Source organism: Equus quagga, chromosome 3, assembly GCF_021613505.1.
Source record: "Equus quagga isolate Etosha38 chromosome 3, UCLA_HA_Equagga_1.0, whole genome shotgun sequence".
NCBI lineage: Eukaryota > Metazoa > Chordata > Mammalia > Perissodactyla > Equidae > Equus > Equus quagga.
Genome location: NC_060269.1, coordinates 151,773,128 through 151,796,090, shown reverse-complemented (window position 1 = coordinate 151,796,090; position 22,963 = coordinate 151,773,128). Strand labels below are relative to the sequence as shown.

Genomic DNA, 22,963 nt, shown 5'->3' with positions numbered 1-22,963 from the left:
GTTGCTGCTACAGGTGTGTGAGTCTAGCCTGACCTGCTTCCTGATGACCGTGGGCCCTGCAGCCTGGGAGGACGGGGGCAGAGACCTGACCCAAAGCCTGCAGTCGGCCCCGCCTCTCCCGGCCCTGAGCCAGCGCTGCACCTGTCAACAGACAGCTCAGTAACCTCCTCGGGTTCAGCGAGACACATCTGTGGAGTGTCCCCAGCTCAGTGCTGGCCCGTGGTAACTGTTGGGGGTGGAGAGCCTTCATCATCGTCCTGGGGCAATCAGCAGGCCTCCCCTAATGGACCAGGAGGGCAGGAGTGGCCCCGTCTGCAGTGTCAGCATCCCTGAGAGTTAATGCTGGGCCAAATACAGAATTGGGGGGAGGCCCGTGAATGGGGTCCCTCTGGTGCACTCCCGGTTATCAGGAAGGGCCCGTCTTAATTGTGAGGAGCAGGAGAAAAACAGGTCTGGGTTTCTCCTCCTCGTCTGCGGTGGAGGATAAAGGGCCTCCCAGGGAAGATTAATGCTTTTGTTTTCGCCTCTGCCGGCAAGTTCCGTGGCGTGGCTGAGTCGGCGGGCTCTGCAAAGCTCTGAGCATCCTCCTCGGAGAGGCGGCAGCCGCGGGCGGGCAGAGATGAGCCTGGCTCCGCAGAAGGGGAGCCGCCACCGCCGTGGCACCGCCTGAGCTTGGCCTGGAGCGTGCCGGCGCCCGGGGGGCAGGCAGTGGGCTCTCGGGGGAGCAGGTGGCAGGTGGCAGGATCTGAAAGAGAAGGAAAAGGATCCAGACCACTGGCTGGAGGGTGAGGGTGTCCATCTTCACCGTCACGCTGCCCGTTCCAGCTGTCCTGTCCAGGGAGTGGGCACTGGAGAGGGGCTGTGAGGGCCAGCCGATCGGACTGGGCTCTGGTGCCGGGACCCTGTGCAGGTAGGAAGGCTGGCCAGGTGCTTCTGAGGGCTGATGGGGAGGCCGAAGGTGCCATGATGGGTTGCAGGTGGGTGGGCTGGCAGGGAGACGGGACAGGTCAGTGAGGTGTGAGCCCCCTCAAGGCACCTGTCATCCTCATTTGGGCCCTAAGATGCCTGTCGGCACCCAGGGCTTTCCTCTCCCCAGAGCCCGAGTGGGGGAGCAGCTGGGCCCCCTTCCCTGCCTGCAGGAGCCCTCGATCTGTGCCACGTCTGCGTGCGGCCGGGCGGAGTGCCATCTTAACGCTGGTGCCTGCCTGCCCATGAAATGTGCATTTGGTGGTGGCGGTGGGGTTTGTCCCCCCCCACTCAGTTGCTCCTAAATCTGTAGCATCCTCTACTGCGTGTTTTCCTGCCTCTGCCTGTCTTGGGTGTCTGTCTTGATGAACCTGCTCTATGCTGGGGTGTGGGTGGAGGAGCCTCAGGGTCCACTGGGGACCTGGGAGGGGCTGACAGCTGCCCCCACCCCATCACCGAGATGGACGGCTGGGCACGTGGGGAGGGGCTGGGCGTGGGAGCAGAGCTGCGTGCCTGGAGCAGCCATGCTGCCGTGCTGGCTCCTGGGGATGGAGAGAGCTGGAAGGTGACTCGTGAATCACCAGGGACAGCAGTGTCACCAGACCAACTAAACCTGAGTTTGATGAGGGGGAGGAGGTGCTGAGTGAGGGGGAGGCCCCGGCTCAGGCTTGCCGGCGCCCACCTGCCTTGTTGTCACGGTAGTAGCTGGAATGCTCCCCTGTGGGGCGGGGGCGGGGCGGGGGTGCGGGTGCTTCTGGCTTAGCCCCACCCTCCTTAACCCGGCTGTGCCCTCTCTGAGCCCCACCTGCCTGTGCTGCCTGCTTGTCTCCATGGTAACGAGAAGCCCAGGGCCCCTCTGGGAGCAGTAACTAATTCTTCCTTTATTTCTCCCTCCCTCCCTTCCTTCCTCAACCCATCACTCACCTTACAGACCCCCCCGAGCACTCACAGAGTCCCACCCCAGGCTGGGACTGGGTTCTCAGAGGTGACGGTGATGGGGTCCCCCTGCTGCCCTAGAGGAACCCTGGAGGGAGAAGGGGCCGCCCAGGCGCACTCGGGCCCTGCGTCAGGCGGCCAGTTAAACTGCTCTCCATTTCAAATAAACCATCTGCTGCCACTCAGGGACACTGGCTGTTTTCCCCTCCTTCCTTCTGTCGGCACTTTCTGTGTGCCCTCATAAGCAGGTGTGACCATCACTGGGAGGGAACAAACCACATGTTCCAAACAAACAAAAGCATTTCCTCAGGACAGAGGTGAAGCTGGCTTCCAGAGGCCCCAGTTTCTCTCTCTCTCTTTTAATTTAATGAATGTGTGTATTTAAAAAGCACATTCAGAAGGAGTAGCTGTTTATTATCAAATAAACCAAAACATCATCCATAATGAAGCCATCACCCAGACTAACTACTGTTAGCATTGAGAAATCATCCTTTTAGATGGTACACACAGACACACAGACACACATGCAGACACACAGATAAGCAGACACGCTCATAGACACACACAGACACACAGATACACAATAGACATACACACAGACACACACAGACGAACTCACACAGGCACACACACAGACACACACGAACACAGACACACACACTCATACACGCAGACACACAGACACAGACACACACAGACATGGGCTGACTTGCGTGGAGCCTGGTGTCACATCCCTGCTTCTCCCCCCAACAAGGAGTCCGCGCCTCTGGTCCTCGTCCTGGAGTGTGGTCTGTAACATGGTCGACAGTGGCGTCCCCGTGTCCCCCGGTCATCTGGGTTTGGGGATGCTGGTGATGGCGCCAGGCAGACACCGTGCAGGGGCTCCTTCCAGCTGCACGCACCGCTGTGCAGGTGAGCGCCCCAGGTGGGATAGGTGACCCACCTTTCCCAGACTCGCTGTCCCCTGGGGGCCGCTTGGGAACAACTGGTGGCACGGTCTCCGCGTTCAGAACGTCTTTAGGGAACACCGCCTCTGCGCGCGCGGCTCTGCTCTGGGGTCTGGGGGACAGTGGAGAGGGAGGGACAACGGTCAGATGATGCTGGATTGAGAGGAAGGAGGAGAGGGCACGAGAGTGAGAGCCATGCCAGCCTGCAACCTGCGTTCCCAGCAGAGACCCCAAGCCGGGAGTGAGCGTGTCCTGGACCAGGGGCAGGTAGGGGAGCGGTGGGGAGCGTGGGGGCGAGGTCAGGGCTCTGAGGGGCTGCAGGTGGCATGGGCTTTGCTGGCCAGCAAGGAGTGGGCTCTACTTTTCAAGGCGAAGCAGCCCCTGAGGGTCTTAGCGTGCAGGGCCCCTCTGGGGACCGCACGCGGCTACGTTGCTCCTGCTGAAGGTCTGGATTAGCTTCTCAGTAACTTTGGTTGTATCGGCACACCCCGATGATTAGCTTTTTTAAGATCTGGATTCCATTCTGGTCATTCGAAAAGGAAACTAAAGCTTCGAATGGGGCTGGTGAATGCACGGTGCGTCCCCACTGGGAAACGGCCAGTCCCAGCTGGGGAGATGTGTGGCTGTGGGCTGGGCCCTCTGCAGCCTGGAGTCCCGGCGAGGGCTCGGAAAGCAGGCGGAGGCGCGGCCTGTTCTCCAGGGAGTGGAGGAGGCCGTGGATGGGTCTGGGGAGGACAGGGACTCCTGCCTGGGGTGTGCGAGGCTGTCACAGTCGGGGGCCGGTCCCTCTGTGCTTCCCGTGGCCGCTGAGGAAGGGATTGCCGGCTCCGCCCTGCAGGGAGGCGGGGAGCTCCTGGAGCCCAGACACACTGCCCCATCTTCTCGGCGCTGGCCCGGCTCTGACTCGGTGCCGGGCCCCAGGAGGCTGCATTCCTGTGTAACTAAAGAGGCCTGTCTGTCTTATTAAAGACGGCAGCCGCGTGTCAGAAGGCACGAGACATCTTTTTAAAACCATGCACTATAAAATCTCATGGGCTTTTAATACACTTTTAAAATCTGAGCCATCTGCTGGGCTGGGGGCTGGGCCATCTGCTGGGCTGGGGGCTGGGGTGGCTGCACAGATGACACTGCCAGCTGCTGATTTTTGAGGCCCTTCTTGGACGGTGATTGGGAGGAAAGGGCCCTGGAAGAGCAGGGGAGTGCAGCAGTGTCCCAGGGACGTGGGGCCCGTCACTGTGGCCACTGTGACAGAGGACAGGAGTGACAATGAGATTGATACAACAGGCGAGGGCACTTCTGTTTTTGACTCTGTGAGCCCGTCTTAGTTGGTTGGGCTGCCGTAGCGAGCACTATAGGCTGAGGGGCTTAAGCAGCAGTCCTCACAGTTCTGGAGGCTGGACGTCCAAGATCCAGCCGCCAGCCCGTTCGGTTCCTGGTGAGGGCCCCCTTCCTGCCTTGCAGACGGCCGCCTGTCCTGCGTCCTCACATGGCAGAGAGCAAGCTCTGGTGTCTCTTCTTGTAAGGACGCTAACATCCCTGTGAGACATCATGGGGGCCCCACGTGTCAGGGCTTCCTTCCCTTCACGGCCAAATGATATTTCGCTGGATGGATAGACCACAATTTTTTTATGCACTCTCCCTTTGAGGGACATCTGGGTTGTTTCCACCTTTTGGCTGTTGAGAATGATGCTGCTGTGAACATTCACGCACAAGCGTTTGTGTGGACATGTGTTTTCATTTCTCTTGTTCTGTCCTCGTCATTTTTCTTGTGTCCCAGAGTGGAATTGCTGGGTCATGTGGTCATTCTGTACTTTATGATGCACTGACAAACTTTTCCACAGTGGCCATACCTTTTTGCATTCCTTCCGTCGAGGTACGAGCGCTCCTATTTCTCCACATCCTCGCCAACACCTGTTGTTTTCCATGTTTTGTTTTCTTTCATTTTAATCCAAGTCACCCGAGTGGAAAGTGGTACCTCGTGGTTCAGATCTGCGTTTCCTTAATGACAACAATGTTGAGTATCTTTCATGTGCTTCTTGGCCATTTGTGTATCTTCTTTGGAGAAATGTCTGTTCAACTCCTTTGCCCATCTTTTAATTGGACTTTTTGTCTTGTTGTTGTTGAGCTAAAGGTGTTCTTTATATATTCTAGATATTAAGCCCTTATGAAATCTGTGATTTGCAGATATTTTTCTCCCGTCCTGTAGGTTGGCTTTCCACTTTCTTGATAACGTCCTTTGAGGCACAAAGGTTTTTAACTTTTGCGAAGCCCCATCGATCTATTTTCCTGCTGTAGTTGCTCGCGCGTTTGCTGTCAAACCCGAGGATCCGTTGCCAAATCTGAGCTCATCAACATGTGCCCGTGTGTTTTCTGCTAAGAGTTTTATACTTTTAGCTCTTACATTTAGGCCATTGGTCAGTTTTGTGGGAAACTCTTTTGTTGGTGTGTAACGCATGCAGAGGAGCGCATGAATCAATACGTGCCGCCTGATGAGTTTTCACAAGTGAGACACGAACCCAGATCAAGAAAAGAAACGTCAGACTCCTGGGCTCTAATGTTGGCTCCACCACCACCCTGCTGTGTGACCTTGCTCAGGTTGCTCCACCTCTCTGTGCCCCTTATGGAAAACAAGGATAATAATGCACCTCAAAGAGCTGTTGCGAGGATGAAGACGAGTTAGTGTGTGTCAAGGGCTTCTCATTTCCAGCCGCAGAAACGGTGCCCACCTTGCCGTGATTTTTGGAGGTGGGGGAGTTTGCCAGGTGCCCGGGGTGGGAGGGGCTTTGCACATGGGGGGAAGAGTGTGGACACAGGGCCGGCCCCTCACGGTGGCTGTGGGCCGTGTCTCCGCTCAGCATTGATTCTTGTCGTTGTGTTGGTGTTTCACGCCTGTCGTCTTAGAAACTGTGCCCACAGGCCTCCCTCTCCTCCTGACTCACGTGTAGACGTGAGTGTGGACGTGCCGTGTAGACGCCAGGATCTGTTTCCCTCCCACGTGAGCTTTTTCCCCCAAGTGGCTGTCACAGAACTTCTCTTTGAAGTCATGGGGGGTTGACCCCCCAGTGTGGAGGGGGCGCCTGGATGAGGTGGCATGAGGACAGGTCAGAGGTCACAATGTTTAAAATGCATGCGTCATCAGTTGAGAGCTGTGACATTGATGACAGGTGATCCTGCTTCGGAAGTTGGAGCAGTTTCCACCCCCTGTTGACGCCTCGGAAAGAGAGCTGCTCTGATCACTTGGCATTTTTTGCTTTTAATCACTAAAGTGACAGCTCCACCTCCTTCTGCCTGGGGCCACCGTGGGGTGACCTGCTGCCCAGATAGAGCCCTGCAGCTGGCAGTTCCTGAAGTGGCCCCGTGCTGGGACCTGCCCTCAGAGACTCCCTGCCTAGTGGGGAAGAAATTGCCAAACCCTGTGAAATGGGAGCCCACATTAGGGAAATGTTCAGGGAAAGCTTCCAAGAGGAGGTGGCATCTGAGATGAGATAAGGAACCTTCCGGTGGCCTGGAGAGGAGAGTGGGGAAGGACACTCCAGGAAGAAGGAAGAGCTTGTGCAAAGGCCTGGAGGCTGCAGAGCTGGCAGGACCGGGGACCCAGTATCCTTGCACTTCCCGGGAAGAACCCCTTTGCTGAGGACGTTGGTGGGCTGCGTCGACTGGCACATCCCGCCCCACACAGAGAGGAGCTTGTCTTAGATTCTTCCTCCCTGTACACAGGGTTGCCTTGGGCCCAATTCTTCCCGAAGGCATCCGTGCGTAAGGGAAAGAAAAACGAGATGCCTGTAAGGAACTTCTACCCCGTTACTTCCTTACTCTTGAGCGTGATTAGTACTAATTCAGACTCAGGAGGTGATGACTGCACCTCCTCCCGTCTCAGGAGAGAGTGGAGCAGGGGACCAGCATCCGAGTTTGGCAGCGGCTACAGCTCCGCCCTCCCCGCAGCTGAGAAATAGTCGCTATAAAGTAATGCCGGGGGAGGTATTTGGGGTGATTTTTTTTTGCACCATGTACAACTAGCCAAACCAGCCCATGTGATTTGTTTAGGTTATTTCAATATTAATATTTTAATTTAATTTAATGGATTTTTAAGAACTATAAAAATAATAAATGCTAATTGAGAAAATTGAGCGAGACAGAGATACAAAAAGAAAATTATTCATTATTTTTCACCCCACCCCTCCAGTCCCTCCACCTGAGGAAATAAGGTTAGCTTCGTCCCCCCCTCCCTTCTCCTCGTCCCCCTGTCCTCCCCCCATACAGAGATGGTGGGACCCGGCCCCCTCTGCCTCATGGGGGTGGCAGATGTGTCAACCACTGAGCGGAGGAGCTGGTGACACGCCTGCTCTCCTAGAGGTCGGGGAGTGTGGCCAGGTCTCTGCTCCCCAACCAAGGCCCCGGTGGGCTGGGGCCCAGCGTTCACACAGGGCACCCTGGACAGCCTGGGGCACCCACAGGATCTGGCCTCTGTCCTTGGTCCCGTCCTCCCGGATGGTTGTGGGCTCTCTGCCGCACGGCGCACCTCCCAGCATCACCTGGGTGCTGGCGTGTGGGCTGTGCCATGAGCTCAGTGCTGCGGTCCAGGGACCCCTCCACCTGTGGTAGAGACACCTCTGCTTTGTTCTTTCCGCAGGCAGGGGAGAAACACTACCACCCTCTGTGCGCACTATGCGTCAGGTGCGGCCGGATGTTTGCCGAAGGCGAGGAGATGTACCTTCAAGGTGAGATTAAGAATGTGCTGCTCGGTCCCCTAGGGAAGAAATGGACATCTCTGGGGCCCACACCATGTGCTGGGTGTGAACCGGTGGGTCACGTGTCATCTCACTAGTCAGGAAGCCCTGCCATGCCGGGAGCTGGGGGAACAGGACCCTAGCAGCCGTAGTGGGTGGGGCAGGGGGCTCTGGTGGGCAGTGGGCAGTATGGGAGGCAGAGCCCATGGGACCTGCGGGTGGCCTGGACATGGGGAGATGGGCCAAATGCTGCTGGGAACTTCCTGGGGGGCGGACTGGGGAAGGATGGGTGACATCGAGACCTTGTCTCTTTAGCCACAGTCTCTTCTCAACAACGTGTCTGTCTCCAGTGACCCCAGAGGCAGGCAGGTGGGAGAGCCACACACTGTCCCATAGACGGGCTGTTTAGTGACCTCATGCGGCGTCATCTTGGGGCTGTGTGTCAGACAGGCCTCCCTTTCTGAGGCCAAACTCGTGGGGTGACATCAGCTAGGACGGCCTGGTCCCCAGGGTTCCGTGTTGTCTCTTGAGTCTCCACTCAAGAGCACATGAAAGGGGTCCTTTGCGCCCCCAGCAGCGGTGGGCTGTCTGGGCCGGGAGGGGTCCCCCAGCCCGAGGCAGCCACCCCCCTGTGAATGGTGCTCTCAGGCCCTCCTGATGTCGAGCACAATGGCTCTGGGACAGCTGCTCGGGGACGCGAGCTCACCATCAAGGGGGACCCAGTCTCAGGGAACAAAGACAGTCTTCACGGCACTGGGCTGAGGCTGGCACCCCGTTTCTAAAGCAGGACCTGCTGTGGCTTTCTGTGGGATGTTAAAGCCGGTCCCATGCCCTCTCCTGGCCTCACATCTCCCGATCTATATGATGAGGGGTCAGACCAGCTGGTGGTTTTCAAGCTCCACCCCACGGAGCACCAGAGTCCCATGGGAGCTCTGGCCCCACCCTGCCTGCACCCCCTGAGACCCTCTGCCTGGTCTACCTGGACGTTGGGGCTCCGTGAGGGTGTTATCAGACAGGTGGATCCTGTGTAATCAAGCTGTGAAGGGCAGTGCTCCCAGTGAGCCCTATGCCTTCGAGGTTGATGGGGTAGCCACCACACCCAGCACCACCACCGCCTCCCACCGCCTCCCACCGGACACACCTCCCAGCAGTGGACTCTTTCCAGCAAACGTGGGGAGGAGGTGCTGACCGTCACTAGTTATCAGGGAGACCCAGATTAAAATGACCAGATGCTATTTTTTCTCATTGGGTTGACAAAGAGAAAAGGAAGGACGTGTCCCCATGTTGCAAGAATCCAAGGAAATGGGCCTCTTACCTGGCTGGTGGGGGCGGACGTTGGGAAATTGCCAATATGCATCAAGATCCTTAAAAATATCCACACCCTTTGAGCCAAGACTCCACTTCCAGGAGGTCCTTAAGTAAATGAGGAGTGCTGGCACGCGTGTGCAACTGGGCGCCCCCATGACATTGTTTAGAAATAAACCACGGGAGGCCGCAGGCGGGGATCAGATAAATTCACTCATCTTTCCGTGCAGTAGAATGTTGCCACGTACCCCTTAAAGTTACATTTTTGATATTTAGTGGTATGGGGAAATGTTCAAGACATCTTTAAGCAAAAATCGCACGTTGTGAAACCGTGTGTGTGCAGCCTGACCCACGTGCTATTTGCTACATGCGTGTACGCTGGGGGCAGCCAGCCAGAAGGGGGAAGAGATGGTAGATGATTTTAATTTCCTTATTTATACTTTTTTGGGTTCCTTTAATTTTTAATAGGGAACATCTATTACCTTTGCAATCAGAAACAATTTTTTTTTAAATAAACGTTTACACCCCACCCCCCCATCAAATCTGGTGTCTCTGGGAGTCGGGCTGTTGGAGATGGAGGAGCAGTGAGAATTCCCCTCCCGGGTGTCAGGTCTCCTGGAGGCTTTGCGGGCAGGAGAGGATGCAGCTCTTCCTTCCACACACATCTTTAGGCCCCTACTATGTGCCAGGCCCTGTGGGCCTTGTATGGGGGATTTGAGTGTGGGATGGACACGGCCCCACCTCCAAGGGGGGGGCGTGGGCTGGCCTGGCACCCGTGGGGCAGGAACCCAGAATCAGCCGCGACCACAGGCAGAGGGCGTGAGTGGAGGGCGGCTCCGTGGAGGAAGCGGGGTCAGGCTGAGGTTCAGGAGGCCCTGAGGGGGCCGCAGGTGCTCTGGGCCCTGACGGACGGGGGCAGGGAGAGCTGACACGTGCTGAGCCCCATCCCCCGTGCAAGAAATGTTGTGATAATAAAGCAAACACGTGTACATGATGATTCACAAGGCACCTTTCCAATAAGTCATGACCCCTACTCAATTTTATGAAATTCTCCTGATGGCCTGACGAGCTAGGATTATTGTTGGTCCTGTTTGCAGGTGGGAAAAATCTGAGACTTGGGGAGGCCGAGTTTGAATTGGGAAAGGGCAGAGCGCCAGACGCGTGGGGCACGTGGTGACCTTGTTACCTTGATGTGGTGGCTGTTGACATGGGTGGCCGGGTAGAGCTGGCAGGTGAAGAAACGGAGGCACGAGAAGGCTCAGAGAGCCAGTGAATTAGTGATGGGGTCTGCCCAGCATCCCAGCCTCATGCCCGGCCCCTGCCCCCATCCTGCTCCTCACCCCACACCCAAGGCTCCCCCTTCCTTCTCCTCTGCCGCTGAACTTGAAGCCCCGTCCTCTGAGGAGCCTCGCCTGGATGCCCCAGGCTGGGCCAGGTGCCCTCCCCAGGATCCTCGGGACGCGGGGCAGGCCCTGTGGGAGCAGTGAGCGCCCGGCGGTGTGTTTTCCCGTTTATTTCACATCCACCAACGGGACTGCGAGCCCCCTGGGGTCGGGCCTGTGATCCGCATGTGCTGGCCTGGCGCCCTCTAGCTCAGAAGACGGGCCGGGGAAGGACTGCCGTGTAGGGCCCGTGGGCCCCCTCGTCCTGACTCTCCCTCGGGCCCCTGCGTCTCGGGAAATAGCGCTCACCACTTCCCTCTCGGGAATCTGTCCGCAGGCTCCTCCATCTGGCACCCGGCGTGTCGGCAGGCAGCCAGAACTGAAGACAAAAACAAGGTTGGTGGAATTCACTATTTTCCCCGATGTACTCTTCCCTGCGTTTGCGGGATTGTCCCATAGTTAAGAGGATGCTGACCAGCTTCGGCAGGCTCACTGGCCAGTCCCCCAGGCTGTGGGGCAGGTGGCACGAGGCCGGGAGGGCGTGGAGGTGTAAACAGGTAGATGAGCTCAGGGGCAATGCGAGGGGAGTGGAGGGCACCCCAGGGCCTCCCCACCCGGGTCCCGCTGACCCCTTCACTCCTTCAGTAGACGCCGATGGCCGTGAAAGTGTGGGGACAACTGCAAAGTTAGCGGGTCCCCAAACAGCCCCTGGGACCGCCTGCACTTCTGACGCCAACTGCAAGTTCGAGAGGTCCCCCAAACTGCCCTCGGGTTCAATAGTCCGTTAGAAGGACTCACAGAGCTCAGTGCAAACTACTGTAGCCACGGTGACAGTTTATTAGAGGGGAGGATGCAGTGAAATCAGCCAAAGAAAGAGGTGCCTGGGGCAGGGTCTTGGGGGGGGGTCCCCTCTCCTGGAGTCAGGACAGGACACAGCACCCTCCAGCGTCAGCGGGGACAGCTCCCGAGGAGTACTGCCAACCCAGGCAGCTCCGTGTCCAGACACCTTACGGGGCCTCGTGTAGGCCCGCTCGATTGACTCCCTGATGCCTTGCCACGTGGCTGAGTTCACTCTCCAGGGGGCCTGACCCAAGACCACGCTGAGTCACACATGGGCCATTCTGGCATGGCCAGCACCACCCAAAGGGTGTTGGGTGTGGTTAACTCCCTCCCTAAATAAAGACCCCCACAGATGTGACAGATCACCTCCCGGAAAGGAGGGCAGAGGCCAGATTCTGGCCCACTCAGAGGCCCTGCTGGGCGCCAGGCAGGAGGTGGGACAGGGGGAGGAAGGTGGAGGTAGACCCTGCCCTCCCCTGGCTGATGTTCCAGAGAGAAAAAAACCAATACCTAAACTAGCAAATAATGCAACAAATCAGGCAAGAATGGCTGCTGGGGCAGGTGCACTAAGGAAGCCCATGGGAGCTGGAGGCAGGACAACGGGGAGGAACCGACTGTGCACGGGCTGGCCCGGGGAGGCCTCCAGAGGGCATGAGCCTGGAGCGAGGACTGATGGATAAGACAGCATCAGCCCTGATGAGAGGGAGTGGGAGGAGGATTCTGGGCTGGGTGTGCAGCCTGTGCAAAGGCCCCGAGGCAGGAACTAGCCGGCAAGCTCCGGGAGCTGAGAGGAGGCTGGGGTGGCGGTGTGGTGAGCAGGGAGGAGTTCCCATTGCCCCCTCACCTCCAGCCCCACTCCAGCCAAGCTGACACGTCTGCCCAGCTCCGTGCCCTTTCTGGCCTCTGCACCTTCGCAAACATCTTCCTTCTGCCAGGAACGCCCTCTTGTGCCCTTGCATCCCAATGAACTCCTATTGTAGGTCTTCTAAGATTCACCGTGAATGTCACCCCTTGAAGACTTTGCTGACCCCTCCCACTGCCCCAGTCCTCACCGCCCCCCAGGCCTGGCCAGGCGGGGGGCTCCCTCCACCTCTGTGTCCACAAACCACCTGCACGCTGTCTCCCATTGAGTGACGCCCGCTCCCTCCACTCCACTCCATTCCGCTGGAGCCTGGAGGAAGGCTCGCTCTCTGTGTTCCGAGTTCCCGGCTCCCCACACGAGTCCTGGCACATGACAGAGACTCGGCGAGTGTTTGCTGAAGGAAAGAAGGAAGCGGGTCTAGGCTGGACGGCAGCCCGGGGGCCACAGCCCTCGGGGGACAGGCGCATCGGCCGCTCTGCTTCACCAGGCACTGTGTGCGCCAGGCCTGTGCCAGGGAGCACCCCAGCGGGACCCCACCAGGAGCCGTGGCCCCAAGGGCACCAGGACAGTGCAGAGGGGCAGAGCCCCTTGTGGAGAGTGGGTTGTGACCCACAGGACACTCCTGCCACCTGCAGGGCAGGCCATGTCCTGGTCAGCCCCGGGACCACAGCAATCCCCTGGCCTTCCACTCCCTCCACCACACAGCTGTCGCAGGCCTCTCCAACCCTTTTCACACCCCCACCAAGCAGGCTCCCGAGGAGCCCTTGCAGTGGGCCCTTGGCGATCCTGGGTACTCAGACGTCTCGTGGCTGTGCGTCTGCGTCCCCGTGTGAGAGACGGACAGGAAACAGCCTCGGTGCCTGCGGGGACAGAGTGGCAGGAGCAGAGTAAGAGATGGGATGAGGGACAGAATTCGGACCCAGCCTCTCTGAGCCAAGTCCACGTGATGCCCAGAGCACCGCCTGGGAGGCAGGGGCTTCCTCTGCTGGTGGCATCTCCAGGCCAGTTAAGACATCGAGGCAAACCAAGTCCTAGGGCAGCTGAGAGGATCGGTCGGGATGGCCGGAGTGGAGTGGTGGAGTACCAGGCAGGGACCCCTGGGGAGAGCGTGAAGCCCAGGCCTGGAGGGTGGGAGGCGGCTACCTATTCCCGGAGACCCCTGGCCAGCGCTGCCTTTAGCAGGGAGGGCTTGTGCCGGTGAAGTCCGCCCCATGAGACGCGGGGCAGACTCATGGCAGAGCTTTTTTTTTTTTTTTTTTTTTAAAGATTGGCACCTGGGCTAACAACTGTTGCCAATCTTCCTTTTTTTCCTGTTTTTTCCCAAAGATTGGCACCTGGTCTAACAACTGTTGCCAATCTTTTTTTTTTTTTCTGCTTTATCTCCCCAACCCCCCCCGTACACAGTTGTATATCTTAGTTGCACGTGCTTCTAGTTGTGGGATGTGGGACGCTGCCTCAATGTGGCCTGATGAGCGGTGCCACCTCCGCGCCCAGGATCCGAACCCTGGGGCGCCGCAGCGGAGTGCGCAAACTTAACCACTCGGCCACGGGGCCGGCCCCTATGGCAGAGCTCTTTACTGAGGACACTTGTTCTGTGGTCCTTGTGTCCTGAAGGACTTCCCGCCAGGGGGCCAAGGGGAATCAGGGTGCGCGGGGTCCCCCCACCCTTAGCTCTGCACCTGGGACGCAGCTGGCCCCACCCCCGGAACTAGCAGGCTCTGGGCTTTGGGAATTTCTCATGGGGCTGGACAGAGACCCCCTGGACGTCGGCCACTAAGACGTGCAGGGCTGTTGGCTGGTGGAGGAGACCCTCCTATACCGCCCTTCAGGGTGGGAGACCCCCCCCAGTTCAGCAAAGGCTTGCCAAGCCCACTCTGAAAGAAGCGAGCAGAGGGGACTTCTCCCATGTTTTTGCATTCTCCCCTGCCCTTCATGCCTTCGCTCACTGTGCGTCCTCATTCAGTCAGTTGTCATTCATTCACTCAGCAAACTTTCACCAAGGGTCTGGTTGTGCCGAGCTCTTTTCTTGGCATGGGGCACAGAGGGGACTGAGTCGCCAGTCCTGCCCCAAGATGCTCCTGAAAGAGGTGGGAACGGTGGTCAGTGCACGTCGTGTCTGGTGGCCCCAGGGATGCCCAGCATGCCACATGGACCGGAGAGAGGAGGCCTGGGCTGGGGCCAGGCTCCATGCAGGAGACGCACCTCCTCCCTGTGCCCCCAAGCCTCCCCGTGTCCCCCGACAGCCTCGCGTGTCGGCCGCGTAATTGCTCCACGCCCTTGCGGGACCCCGGGCCAGCTGGAAGGCACCACTGCGTCCCTCGGCTCTTGCCCTCAGGCAGGCACCCCTTTCATTTATGGTCTCGTCTTCCCAGCTTTTAAAATGATGCCAGCTGCTTTGCTCAGAGTCTGCCTCGAAGTGTCGATATAGGCCTCCAGTTTCATCCAGATTCGGATGATTGCCTTTGATACGCACAGACATGAGACACTCGCACTTGGAGAGCCCCTGAGCTGGGTGCTGGTGGGCACGGACCTCTGTGTGGCCGCCGTTCAAACCTCAGGGCTGGGTGGAGAGAGGGAGGGATTCTGGTGAGGGGCTGGAGGACCAGGGGTCCTTGCCCTGGGGCAAAGGGAGCAGCAGGAGCTGGCCTGTCCCCCTAGCCACTGTGACCCCAGGGTTGGCAGCCCGCCTGGGCCACCACCCATGTCTGTTCCTCTGTCGCCCCAAGTGTCCTCTCGAACTCAAAGTGCACATTCTGGAGTGACAGCTCGAGAGCCGTGGACAAGGTCAGGGGGGTGACAACTGCACAGAAAGGAGGCAGGGACAAAGGAAGCCCATGGTCTGGGAAGGGACCCTGGGGCTTCAGTGGCTGGGCCCACCACTCCCCACGTGCCAGAGGTGACACCCATCACCATTTGGCTGAATTCCCGGAACTGTCGCTCGAAATACAGATCACTGGGATTTGGTGGGGCTGCCCCACCTTCTCCCTCCCACCTGCTCCTCAACCTTGGGGACCGCTGCTGCCTGCCCTTGCCCCGCCCTGTGGTCCCCCACCTCCAGGTGACCCAGGACAGCGCCTGTCCCCAGGCCCAGCACCTGAGGGGCGTGTGGCGGTGAGGAAGGGGACAGAGCCACATGACAGCCCTTCTCCCAGCTCCGGGGACACAGGGCGGGGAGGCCGTGGGAGGAAGTTGGTGACTGTGTACGTTTCCTGTGGCTGCTGTGACGAATTACCACAAACTTAGTGGTTTGAAAAAACCACAGATGTGTTACCTTACGGTTCTCGAGATCGGAGGTTTAGAATGGGGTGGCCGGGATGCGCTCCTTCCAGAGGCTCCGGAGGAGGGTCCGTTCCTGCCCTTTCCAGGCTCTAGAGGTGCCCGTGTTCCCGCTTACAGCCCCACGCCGCTCAGGCACCCGCCTCCCTCGCCACGTCTCCTCTCACCCCCTACCTCCCTCTCATAAGGACCCTTGTGGTTCCCGGGGGCCAGCCAGAGAGCCCAGGGTGGCCTCCGTCTCGCACTCCTTAACCACGTCTGCAGAGTGACTGTGGCCACACGGTCACACAGTCACAGGTTTGGGAATTAGGACGTGGGCATCCTTGGGGACATTATTCTGCCTCCCACAGTTAGAGAATATACAGTCATGGTTTGTCCTGTACATGGCAGGGTCACAGTGAGTGGCCGGCACACTGCAGCGGCCCGTCGTCCTCTCACATGGCTGATATGGCCCACAGCTCACTCTACAGACAGCCCCTGTGCCACCCCGGCCTCGGCGATGAGCCAGGTGGCACCCTGCCCTCACAGAGCCACGATCCGTGACCCTGAAGTGACCACAGGCTCCTGACCTCTGTCCGTTGGACACCTCCATCCTGACCCGAGGGCCTGCCAGAGGGACCTGATGGAGTCAGCCTGCACGCCGAGAGGCCTCCAGACCACACACGTGCGTGTGCGTGAGCAGCTGGCCATCGGCCCGTCCCTGGAGTCTGACCGGGGCTAGAAAGGGGACCCAGGACCACGGCAGGCCCACTCAAGGACAGGTCAGGATGGCCATCGCCGGCTCCTGAATTCTGGACTCAGCTGTGGAGCTGGCCTCGGGGCCCACAGGGAGCCCAGCTCCAGCCAGGCCTGATAGCACTATCTGCCTCTGCTCTCAGCCTCGAGGCCAGCCCGTGAGAACTGTGGGCCACGGCCCAGGGGACGGGAGGCCTCTGAAACCTGGCAGGATGCTGGCAGGACCAGGAAGGAGGCAGGGCCGTTGCCTTGGGGGCTGCACAGCCAGAGTTGGCTTCCTGGGCTGTGTCTCCACAGATGCTTTGGGAACATTTGGGGCCGAGGCCAGCAGCCTGAGAACAGCTGTCCCCTTAGCACCGCACCCTAGGGCTGGTGTGGCTTGGGCCACCCCTCTGTGTCCTGGGACAGGATCCAGGCCCCGGTCAGGCCCTGTTTGTCCCTAGTTTCACCTTCCCCACGTCCCAGCCCCACCCCAGCCCCTCAGAGCCTCTTCTGTCTCACCAGAGGAATGAGCATAAACGCCGGGGCCTGGACCGGGCCATGTGGGGCCGGCTAGTGGGTGGACAGGGCAGACACAGATGATTTTCCCTGGGCCTTCAGGCCCCTTGGACGTGGATCTGCCGGCCGGGCTGGCCGCTTGGCCTGGGTTGCAGGAGACGGTTGTTCTTTCTGTATTGTTCATTGCGTGGGAACCAGTCAGTGAGCATGAACCAGCCAGCTCCGGGCAGCTCCAGGTCAGCTCGGTGGGGTGGGCTCTGAGGGGCCATCAGTCCCTGAGAAACAGCAGAGGTGGCATGGGCATCGCTGACTCCCTCTGAAACCAGCCCCAGATGGAGGGGCGCCACTGTTAACTGGTAATCCAGACGGGAGCTCGCTCAGCGTGTCGGGGGTATGCTCAGCAGACATTTAACAAGTACCCCTCCCTGCCAGGCCCACAGGGAGACAGCCCCGTCCCTCCCTCCAGGTTGTTGTCCAGCAAGAGAGGCCAGCACCGGGTCTGTGCTAGGACGCGCTGGGGCTGGGGGAGGCGCTCTCTCCTCACAGGCTGGAAGATCTCCCTGACTGCCTGCCCCCCCAGGGGGATGGGTGCCCCCCAGGACAAGGACGACTCCTGGGTGTCTGCCAAGGGTGCCTGGGGAAAACCCCGTCAGAAGGCTGTGGTCCTAGCTGCCCATCCCCCGTGCCTCCTTGGGCATTGGATCATATGGTCATTCAACACACAGCCACTGAACACCTACTGTGTGCCTTCTGGGCTGGGTGCAGGGAACACAGAGATGAATATGACCAATGGCGTCCCTGCCCTCGATGAGCTCCCCATCCGGTGAGGGAGGCACACATGGGATGGGCAGGCTCCAGAGTGCAGGGTGCTCCACCTGTGACAAGGGAGGGATGGGCCCCAGGGTGGGGCCTGGGATGTAGGGCAGGGAGAGGACGGCTTCCCGGAGCTGGGACTTGGCAGGTGTGTGGGAGGGCTCACAGGCCTGGCCCTGTCCTGGCTCTGGGTCCCGTGTCTGAGGCGCCAGGGATCTGCGGGGTGTTGAATGCGGGTTTCAGAGCCAAGGGGAGGGGGCTGTGCCTGCTGAGTAGCTGGGGAGGAGCCTGGTGCGTGGTGAAGGGGCCGGGGGCTGGCCGGGGGCTGGCTGACCCGGCGGGAGGCTGGTCCTGCAGGCTGCCAATTTCCATGGTTGCAGTTTTTAGAGGCAGTGCCCCTTCCCCACCCCAGGGCACAGAGGTCTGCGCTGCTCACTGCATGGGACCTGGGAGGAAGCAAGAGCACCTGCACTTATTGTGGGGCTGCTGAGCAGGGAGAAAATAGGCTTCTTTCCTGAGACTGCCCGAGAGGCCCAGACGCAAGGACATTCTGGCTGAACTCCTAGCCGCAGCCAAGGGGGGTAGAGCAAGTCTTGGTTTGGAGTCTGGCTCTGCTTCTGCCCAGCTGTGTGACCTTGGGCAAATCCCTGGCCCTCTCTGGGCCACTTTAACATGGAGATGAGTGGGTGTCGGACCCCTCCTGTGGGTCAGTGTGACCTGTGTGTGACCTTAATGAAAACCAGGGGCCCAGGCACTGTTGTAGGACTGCACGCCCCCAGGCCAGGCTGCCGGCCCCTTCCATCTCTGCAGGTGTGAACACAGCCCCGGAGAACACACCTGGGTCCTGAGTTTGACTGTGAGGCTCCTTGGGGGAATAGGAGGCAGCGGAGGAGAAAGTGGGAGAAAGCTGCAGTCTCCTGACTCGGGAAACATCTCCACTCATCGCTCCCATCTGGGCTCAGGGGGCTGGGCACTCCGCTCCTCTCCCCTCTCAGCAGGGCTGGGACTGGCAGAGAGGGGAGGAAGCACATGCCCCAGCTGCTTGCTCGGGCGCCTTCGATGAGCTGGGACAAACCCAGACGCCGGGCTGTAACCGCCCCAGCCCTCCGCATGGCTGTGCTGATGCGAACCCAGTGCCGCTCACCCCCCCCCGTGCCGGACATATCCCTCGGGGCCTGGGGTGCTGCCACAGCTCCGAGGACCCTTTCTTTTCAAACCCCCAGAGTTGGTCTGCTTTGCAAAGAAGGGGCTTCAGTCACGAGACCAGCTTGAACTGGAAAGCGGTGAGGATGACATACCAGGGCCGAGCACATCCAGCCACATCTCTGCCGGATCCTCAGAAACGGGAAACCCCTTTTAGGGAGTTTTCCAATTTGTAGAGAAGGAAGCTGAAACCCAAAGGGTTTTTCAAATGTGTCAAATATATGCGTAGCTCACTTTTGGCTGCTAAAATAGGTGACCTGACCTCGGAGACAGCAAGCAACACAGACCTGTGTTACCTGCCTGCTGTGGAGCCAGCAGCTTTGCAAACAGCCCGTGACCTTCTGTCTTCCCCGGGGGTGGCTGAGCACCCAGGACTGCACTGTGGGGTCGGGCTGAGCTCTGCAAGGAGACCCCCGCCCTGGCCGGCCTCCGGAAGCCCATGGTCTGAGGGGCAGGCAGACCCCGGAGTCGACACGCTGTCCAGTGGGCAGAGCTGGGGCCGTGGGGCCCGGGAAGCAGGACCAGCCTCGAGGAAGAGGGATAGGTGTCCCCAGGCTTAGTCCTGGAGGATGCCAGGGCGATGACCAGGGGCCCGGAGAGGGGACGGCCTGGCGCTGACAAGGGAGCTGGTGAGAGACAACCCCCAGCGTCACTGCCTCTCCGTCTTCTCTTCCTTTCTAGATGCAGACCCAGGGCTGCAGTCAGGTTCCCCGGGGCTCCGCCCCCCATGCCTTACAGGTTTGTGCCCCGGCCCCGCTGCCGCGGGCGGCCTCACGTCTGGTCCTGGTGTTGTCCTGTCCTCGCTGGTGTCCTGCTGAGTGTAGGAGGAGCTGGGTGTCACCCATGGGAGGGAGGTGCTCCAGGGCCCCTGTTAGTGGCACAGACTGAGCAGCTTAAACAGCGGAAATGTATTCTCTCACAGATCCGGAGGCTGGAAGTCCAAGATGAGGTGTGGGCGGGTTGCTTCCTTCTGAGGCCTCTCCCCTTGGCGTGGCGGCCGTCTTCTCCTTGTGTCCCCACCTGGTCGTCCCTCTGTGTGTTTCTGTGTCCCGATCCCCTCTTCTTACAAGGACACCAGTCAGACTGGATCAGGGCCTGTCCTAAAGACTCCACTTTAATTAGTCACGTCTTCAAATGCCCCATCTCCCGATATAATTACATCCTGGGCCCTGGGGCTTACCACTTCAACATATGAGCTTGTGGGGGGCACAATTCAGCCTATAACATGGCCCGTCCTAGGCTGCTGCTGCCACCACAGCGGGTGTGGAGCACTGAGAGGGGCTGGACGGAATGATGGGGAGGAAGGGACCTGCTTAGAAAACAAGGAAGGAGGCAGCAGGAGCTGTGAGTGGGGTTCAGAGAGGCGGCCGAGTTCTGGGCTGGGAAGTGGGAAGGCCCTTTGTGGAGACGGGCTCCATTTAGATGGGGCAAGTGGGAGATGTGGGAAGGCTAACTTGCTGGGTGGTCCAGGCAGGGGTGGGGGCTGGACCGGGAGAGGGATGTGGAGCCGCCAGGTCATGCCCTGCAGGTGGGGTGGACACAGGTGTAGTGAGTGGAGTGGGAGCTGAAGAAAGAGCGTGCCCACGCAGAGATGGGGCGGGCCTGACGCGCTGGAGTGGAGGAGACAGTCAGGGGAACCCTCACCTCGGGGGATGCACTCGATGTGGTTGGGGACAGAGGAAGGGCAGGAGTGGCTCCAAAGAGTGGTGAGCATTTGAGGAGCAAGTCTCAGATGTGACCGCAGCAAAAAGGCACCCAGGCCAAGACCAAGGACGCGATGGTGGGAGTGGTCAGCGGTGACCTCAGAGGGCCGTTTCTAAGACTTACCTGGGATGTGGGACCAAAAGCAGGGTTATTGCAAGTGCTGCTGATGCCGAGAAAGATTTGCGAGGGCAGGGGGCGTGAAGGGTGGAGCCGTGGGGTCAGGCTGGAGATGGGCTTTAGGGTCACTGAGACCGTCCTGGAGTCTGACAGAGAGGCCTGGGCTGGTAGAATAAGCTGGAACACGTCCACCATAATCTAAGAGGAAAATAACATCTCTGAGCAGCAAAACTGGGTGAAAGAGGCGGCCTCTGCCGTTGGAGCTCACAGAATCATTTGAAAATGCATTGCTTGCTGTCATCCTCCGAAAACCAGATAATTTCTGCAACTTAAGAGCTCAGTGGTCGTTGGAGCATTTCCGGCCGGGCTGAGCCGCTGCCGCTCTGCTGGCCCGTGTCACCCGCCGTGTCTGTCTGACGCCAGCCTCCCAGTCGCTTGTTCAAACGTGCATGTTGATTTTAAGAATTCTTTCAAGCTGCACGTTAAAAGAATACGTCGTGAGCCGGTGTTTCTGCTGGAGTATGACTTGTGATAGTTGCTCTGGAAGGTTCTTGGCGTTGACATATTCTGCTTTCCGTCTCCTCCCCTCTCCTTTTCCAGGAAACCAGAACTTCCTCAGAGAGCATCATTTCGGGCCCTGCTTCCAGCGCCTCGGGGTCTCCGAGCCGCGCCATTTATGTAAGTTGGAGGTTTTATGTTTCTGTGGAGGTGTGGAGGGACAAGGGCCCTGGGGTCACTGCTGAGCATGGCCCAGGGGCTGGGGAGTCCTTGGGGGGGCATTGGGGTGTGCAGCTGCGCTCCCATCACTGGGGGTGGGGGGCGGAGATCCATGCAGACCTTGTGAGGCTGACTCAGAGCTTCAGTGTCGACGTGCGTGGGACCCAGCGACTCCCCGGGTGTGTGGGACAGGCGCACAGAGAGGGTGCTCACAGCTGCCCCGCCCAACCCCGAGGGCTCGCCTGAATAAATAGGACCCGGGACATGCAGGACCGGATGGCCACCGCGAATAGCAGGGCAGACCTGTGCCCCTTAAGGGGGACGTGTTCCTAGGAGAACCATGTTAAGGATAATGTATGTTATGTGATCCTGTTTCCAAAAGAGTGTATGTTTGTGTGTATACAGGTGTGTGTATGGGCGTGTGTGTGTGCATGTAGTATGTGTGCACATGTGTGTGTGGGTAGGTGGGTATTTGTGTGTGTGAACGTGGTGTGTGTGCGTATAGGTGTGTGTGTGTGTGTGTGTGCGTGTGTGTGTGCGCGTGTGTGTGTGCGCGTGTGTGTGTGCATGTGTGCGCGTGTGCGTGTGTGTGTGTGCGCGTATAGGTGTGTGTGTGCGTGTGGGTATGTGTGTATGTGCGTATGATGTGCGTGTGCATGTGTGTGTACGTATAGGTGTGTGTGCTGTGTGTGTGTGCGTATGGGTGTGTGTGCGTGTGCGTGTGTGTGTGTGCGTGTGTGTGTGTGCGTATAGGTGTGTGTGTGTGCGTGTGTGTGTGCGTGTGCATATGCGTGTGCGTGTGTGTGTGTGGGTATGTGTGTGTGTGCGTGTGTGTGTGTGTGTGCGTGTGTGTGGGTGTGTGCGTGTGGGTGTGTGTCTGGGGGTGTAAGGGGGATGTGTGTGTGCACATACATATGGTATGCGTATACGTGTGCATGTGGCTGTGTGTGTATGGGGGGGGTGTGTGCACATACAAGGATAAGAATGACTTGGGGGGCCAGCCTGGTGGCGCAGCGGTTAAGTTCACATGTTCTGCTTCTCGGCGGCCCAGGGTTCACTGGTTCTGGTCCTGGGTGCAGACATGGCACTGCTTGACAAGCCATGCTGTGCCAGGCGTCCCACATATAAAGTAGAGGAAGATGGGCATGGATGTTAGCTCAGGGCCGGTCTTCCTCAGCAAAAAGAGGAGGATTGGCAGCGGATGTTAGCTCAGGGCTAATCTTCCTCAAAAAAAAAAAAGAAAGAAAGAATGACTGGGAACATTTTAACTAGTCGGTAATAGCCGTTACCTCCGGGTGGTGGGGAGATTAGAAATGGGGCTTATGGCTGTCATCATTTGCTCGTTTACTCGTGTAAGCACCAGGATCCACTGTCTGGGACACAGCCCCCGGGCACCAGTGCGAGGTCGGGAGGACGAGCCCTGGCCTGGGCATCCCAGCCTGGCTCCCCCGCTGGAAGGGACGGCTGGTGACGGGGAACTCATCACTTATCCCATCCCCATGGCCAGCCGGCCAGGGCCTCGGTTTGTTATAACACCCTGTGCGTCAGATCCACTCTTCCAGACACTTCTTCTCAGCCCCAAATCTCTCCTACTGGTGGGACGCAGAGTTTCTCCTTCCCTGATTCTGACGGGCACTAACGACGAGTGCTTAGTCCTTGCTGAAGGCGACCGTCACTAGCCCACGCAGTGAATTGCAGCATAGCCGTTTGCGGGTGTGTGCTCTGAGGCTGGGAAAGGCAGTGTGAGGTCATCAGATCAGCTGTGTGTCCTTGGGTGAGGCGTTAACCTCTCTGAGCCTCCAGGAGCTCATCTGAACCGTGGGAGACCCACCGCACCTGCTGTCCAGGGCCCACTGAGCACAGCCCCAGGCCCAGAGGGAGGACTTAGGAAAGGCTGGCTGCGATTACAGTTGGTTCATCCGTGTCCATTTGCTG

At 58.9% G+C, this 22,963-nt stretch overlaps 1 protein-coding gene across 29 annotated transcripts in view; it reads left to right on the top strand.

Moving 5' to 3' along the window:
• ABLIM2 (actin binding LIM protein family member 2) overlaps positions 1-22,963 on the top strand; it is a 128,491-nt gene that overhangs the window by 47,211 nt on the left and 58,317 nt on the right. For 21 of the 29 annotated variants that reach the window (XR_006887921.1, XR_006887920.1, XR_006887919.1 and 18 more), the window contains exons 7-10: positions 7,480-7,567; positions 10,601-10,659; positions 19,172-19,228; positions 20,912-20,989. Coding sequence is in view for 26 of the 29 variants with exons in the window: in XM_046656246.1 (XP_046512202.1) it covers positions 7,480-7,567; positions 10,601-10,659; positions 19,172-19,228; positions 20,912-20,989 (282 nt within the window). In the remaining 3 variants the exon portion in view is untranslated. The remainder of the gene's footprint in view (positions 1-7,479; positions 7,568-10,600; positions 10,660-19,171; positions 19,229-20,911; positions 20,990-22,963) is intronic. The other 8 variants (XM_046656268.1, XM_046656265.1, XM_046656267.1 and 5 more) reach the window with 1 other exon arrangement.